This window comes from Rutidosis leptorrhynchoides, chromosome 1 (assembly GCF_046630445.1).
Source record: "Rutidosis leptorrhynchoides isolate AG116_Rl617_1_P2 chromosome 1, CSIRO_AGI_Rlap_v1, whole genome shotgun sequence".
Lineage (NCBI taxonomy): Eukaryota > Viridiplantae > Streptophyta > Magnoliopsida > Asterales > Asteraceae > Rutidosis > Rutidosis leptorrhynchoides.
The window spans coordinates 535,858,356-535,863,602 of record NC_092333.1 but is presented as its reverse complement, the minus strand read 5'-3'; the positions used below and the strand labels follow the sequence as shown (position 1 = coordinate 535,863,602).

The 5,247-nt window shown below is 38.3% G+C and overlaps 1 protein-coding gene across 1 annotated transcript; it reads right to left on the bottom strand.

The window, feature by feature from the left end:
- Positions 1-2,796: 2,796 nt before the first annotated feature.
- On the bottom strand, positions 2,797-4,603 carry LOC139842549 (uncharacterized). The gene is made up of 2 exons (XM_071832676.1): positions 3,821-4,603; positions 2,797-2,862 (listed from the first exon to the last, which is right to left on the bottom strand). Exons 1-2 carry the CDS (start codon positions 4,601-4,603, stop codon positions 2,797-2,799), a joined length of 849 nt encoding a protein of 282 aa, XP_071688777.1.
- Between the last annotated feature and the right edge of the window lie 644 nt (positions 4,604-5,247).

The window sequence follows — 5,247 nt, the reverse complement described above, 5'->3', positions numbered from 1 at the left end:
GTTTCGACCAATTAGTTTAAGTTCCAAACATCACTAGAGCATGGGTTTGGGGTTAAACTACCCAAACGATAGGTCGAACTTCCAAAAGCATCCACTAGGCACTAAAGAGGAATAGCCTAGTCCACCACTTTACCCTTGCCACGATCCGCGCCCGCATCTAAAAATATAAACAACGAGAGGGTAAGCTAAAGCTTAGTGAGTAGAATAAATATATTCATGCATATGCAATTTACCTACACGCATCCACAACATCATACAATGCATATAATCGCATATCATCTCTTAACAAAAGCTAGTATCGTCAAATCGTACAACTAGCAACAACATTAGCGTAATAATCATAATAATAATGAAATGCTAAACATCAACAAGTACAAACCATGGTTAACCAAGATCACAAGGGAATGAACTCGCGAACAAGTCATCAGTGTTCACAACAACCGTTAGTGCCCAAAAACGGCTATGGTATGCTAACCCCGAGGTGTCCCAAAAACAGCTATGGTATCACCCCCAAGTGCACGAAAAACGGCCATCGCAACACTTTATCAATGTGTGAGTAAAACACGGCTATTACTCACAACCATATGCACAAACACGGCTATGTTCACAATTAACACGGGCATATAAATCATATACATACATATATAAATATTCCACTCACCTTGTTGTCTTGGTGATATTTCCAACACAACTTGTAACCTTCAAAGTAAGTCACCTAATACAATTAAATGCCCAATTAATTCTCAAAACAAGTTGGACTATTCAACAACTAACCACACTAGTGCATTTATGACCTAAAAGGGTATTTATGACCCAATTGCACTAGAATCACAAAATCGAGGTCATATTCACAACTAATCACTAAAAGCTAGCGATTATGACTCTAAGATCTCCATCAATACAAGTCTAGGGTATTTTCATACCCAATTTAACCCACTAGGTCAAACTTACCCATTTGACCCATTTCAAGTCAACCATTAACCTCAACAACAATTCTTTCACTAACACATGAGTGTGTTAGTGACCCAACAACACAAACAACCCTACAAACATCAAGTTTCATGGACAAACCCTAGATCATAAGCCTTAGGGTTTCCATTCAACCATTTCACCCCAAAATCGCCCATTTAACCCTAAAATGGCTCTTACAACAAAACCCATAAACAAATCACTAGTCCTAAATCAACTAAAAGATGAAAGTTGAAATTAACACTTACCTCAACTATCAAGTCGTAGCTAAGAACGAGGAGAACAAATTTCCTTCTTGCTCCAAAGATCGAATCACAAGTCTTCACCTTCAAATCTCACTTTGAATTTATGAAGAGTTTATGTTTTAAGAGAAAAGAGAGAAAGAAAAGGGAAAATGAAAATGAATAAATGAGGATAAGGTTGGTGGTAATAAGCTGGCAATGATGCAAAATGACTAAAATGCCCCCACCAACTCGTTTGTGGCTGAAAATGGGCCAGACCCAGCAGATGGTCGCGGCGCGACCAGCCCCGTCCGCGGCGTGAGTTTACAAGGGATCTGAGCCCGACATTTTCCCTCGTCTGATCCTGAAACTAGGCTAATACCGCGGCGCGGTACTACAACCCCACAGCGCGACAAACCAAGCAAATGGTCCAAATTTTCGACTACGAACACTAGCTCTCATGTATAGATCTCGTACCTTTCATAACCACTTCGTATGTGCCCTTAAACATCGCTACAAGTTCTCATTCGAACATAACACTTTCTTAAGCCATGCATATACTTATACATGCATACATTCTCAAGTGTATATATGTGTGTGTGTGTGTGTGTGTGTGTGTGTGTATATATATATATATATATCGTGTACAACAAATTAAAACTTCATATCATTTAATCACATATACGACCAAAAGTAAACGTTCTTAAGATCAAATACGTACCTTAGAACATTTATGAAAAACGGGATGTTACCAAAAAAATTTTAACCACAAACCCACAATATTAACACTTAAAATCGATTGAAAATGAACGATTCAGAGACTCCAGCTCTGATACCACTTTGTAGATGAATTATTGAGGATCTTGGAATCGTTTGTGACTCGAATTAATGGCGAAAAACACTAAAACAAGATTCAATCGAATAACGGTTCGGTTCGGGTCGAATGAGTCAAACCTAGACTATAAATTAGATTAGATCGACTCCTAGATGTGTTATTCGGTGGGTATTGGGTATAGGGAACGAGTGGAACCAGAGAATACGGATTAGGGTGAATGGAATGTGTAACCTCATAATGGAGGCCTAAAACTCGTATATATACTGTCACCGGACACTGTCGACCGACTGTCTGTGACAATTGGTCGACTGTGTGTATTTAGTCAGTCAACTGTGTGGACTCCCGACTGTGTGGATAGTTTAACTATTGAAATAAAACATCAACGCACACATATATAAGTTCAATAGTCACAAATACAATAGAATTCGTTATTACATGACTGAATTTTAACAAAAATGTTCTACGAACTAGGATTACAACTATGCACCAACAAATGTGCGTGTCTTCAACGTTCCTCAAATACATTTTTTATACTAATAATTAGCGAAAAACTTAATGAGTTCAAGCTTTTTCAACACATACACCTAATAAAAATTTTCTATCAACAATTATGCAATACACATATGCTCACATAATCATTCTATCACAGTATCACGTAAAGAAAACTGAACTTTATAATGCATACAGCTATACGAAACATTTATTTGCATCGTAATTTTTGGTTTCATTTATACAATGTATATGATGGTCAAGAACTCCTAGGTGTCCGTTCTAGCGCTCTGGTCTTGATCCTTTTGAAGCAGCCTTGTTCACTGTCAAAATCCTGCCTCCTATTTCCTGTATCAAACAATATTTGAATCAAAATTAGTTAAAATGAGAAAAACTGACAAACATTGAATTAGTCAAGAAAATAGTTAATTAGTTCCCCTATATTCCTTTTCCGAATACCCTCATTAGTCTTTTCATAAGCGGGACTACGAACAAGTGTTTTGAAGTTGATTAGGTGACACTTAGGCCACATGCAATCGTTCTCTCCTTTCACTGAACTTCTCTCCTCCACATCAGCGTCACATCAGCACAAACCCTTTAACATTCCTTTCACATTCCTTTCACTAAACACTCACAATCATACACTCCATTTCCAACTTTAACCAATTTTAAATTATTACTTAAATACAATAAATAAATACAAATAACAGTTTATTAAATAAAATTAAAACATTATATTATTAAAAATTTAAAACATTACATAATTAAATAAACAAAAGACAATACATAAATAAAAAAAATACAATAAATAACGCTAATTATTTCGAACAATATAATCATCCAGGAGTGTCCAAATGTGTTCTATCAAATTGTTGCGAAGGTTATGATGAGCTCTTCGATCTCGCATCTCTCGATCCACCTAATCTTGGAGCTCAACTCTTTCCTGCCAAGTACGTTGCGGCATGTTTTCTTGATGTCGGAGATAATCCTCTTCGAAGCCACATATGTTGCGCTCGTTGTCTTCAGTGATCATGTTGTGAAGTATAACACAAGTGTACATGATTCGACGTATTTTATTGATACTATAAGGTCTTGCTGGGTGTTTTAGTATTGCCCAACGACCTTGAAGAACACCGAAAGCTCGTTCCACGTCTTTTCTCGCAGCTTCTTGAAAACGTTTAAACTTTATATTTTTTGGCTCAAGTGGACATTTAAACGACTTGACAAGTGTTGCTCATTCTGGGTATATGCCATCTACCAACTAATACCCTTTTGTAAATTCGTGCCCGTTGATAGTGTAACGGACCTCCGGAGCTCGACCATCCAATAAATCTTCGAACAAATCCGATTCATTAAGAACATTAATATCATTTTTCGAACCCGCTAGACCAAAGAAAGCATGCCAAATCCACATATCGTAGGACGCAACCACCTCGAGCATTATTGTTGTTCCTTCATGATCACCCCTGTGGTAATGCCCTTGCCACGCAACTGGACAATTTTTCCAAGCCCAGTGCATGCAATCAAGACTACCTAACATCCCCAGAAAACCGTGCATCTCCAAATGTTTGGCATGCAATTGACGAACATCTTCTTCAGTTGGTTTCCTTAAATATTTTCGCGCAAACATATGAATAATACATTTACAATAATTGTTTAAATAGTCACAAGACGTTGATGCGCCCATGTGTAAATATTCATCGAATGCATCAGGCGCAATGCCATACGCCAATTGACGTATCGCCGATGTACACTTTTGAAAAATATTGAAAGCGAGTTGACCGGTTACATCAAAACGTTGATCAACATATTGAAAATAATCGGTTTTCGGTTGAGATTCGTATGATAGAATAGCATGACCAATACGATTAAACAATGACTTACTCATTCGGTATCGATTTCGAAAATAATCACCCGGAAATGTTGGATTATCCGAGAAATAGTCTTTGTACAAACGATTACCGGTATCAATCTGATCTCTTTGTAACCGACGTCTTCTAAAAATTGTACGAGAATATCGAGCTTCATCTTCTTGGTCCATTGCATCAAGCAAATCGAGGTAGTTACGTGATATCGAGTAAAAAGTCATGTTTTTACCCCCGATATTGAGTCCCAAAAGTATAAAGTTCAAAGCTTTGTCGGAAAAATAATCACTTTTTCTGTTAAATTTATAGGTAAAGTAATTACGAAGACGATGCAAAAAGAATCAAGAGAAACGGAGCTAAAACGAAGATTCTAGAGCGAAAACGGTGAAAGACAAGAAATCAAGTTACGATCCAGAGAATCAAGGCTGACCAGACCAAAAACGGCCTGCCATACGGCTTTCCATATGGCCTGCCAGTATGGGGTACGACCTGCCAAACGGCCCAGCAAACGGCCCCAAGAAACGGGCTGCCAGGCAAACGGGCTGCCAAATACGGCCCACCAAACGGGCTGCCATACGGCCTGCCAGCCGTATTCTGGTAATTTCCTAGTCTATTTAAAGGGCTTTTTGTCATCCAATTTCAACACACCTCTCTTCGCTCTCTCACTACAATACACTTTCTCCCACTAGAGCTTTCAAGGCCTTCTCACCTCCGAGCGGGAAATTAAGTACCCGGAGGCGAACGCCGAAGATTGTAATAGGAGCGATCTTGAGGTTGTCAGCACTTGTAATGGTCCAGATGTCGTCTGTAAACGGTGAACGCTTTCCTTAATTTAATAAAGTTATTATCTTGAGTTGCTTTCATCTTG

Excerpts from the sequence above, each read along its gene's own strand:
- LOC139842549 (XM_071832676.1), bottom strand. The coding sequence starts at position 4,603 with ATGACTTTTTACTCGATATCACGTAACTACCTCGATTTGCTTGATGCA. Across the intron at positions 2,863-3,820 it reads TGGATGGTCGAGCTCCGGAG|GAAATAGGAGGCAGGATTTT; the intron begins GTCCGTTACACT and ends TGTTTGATACAG.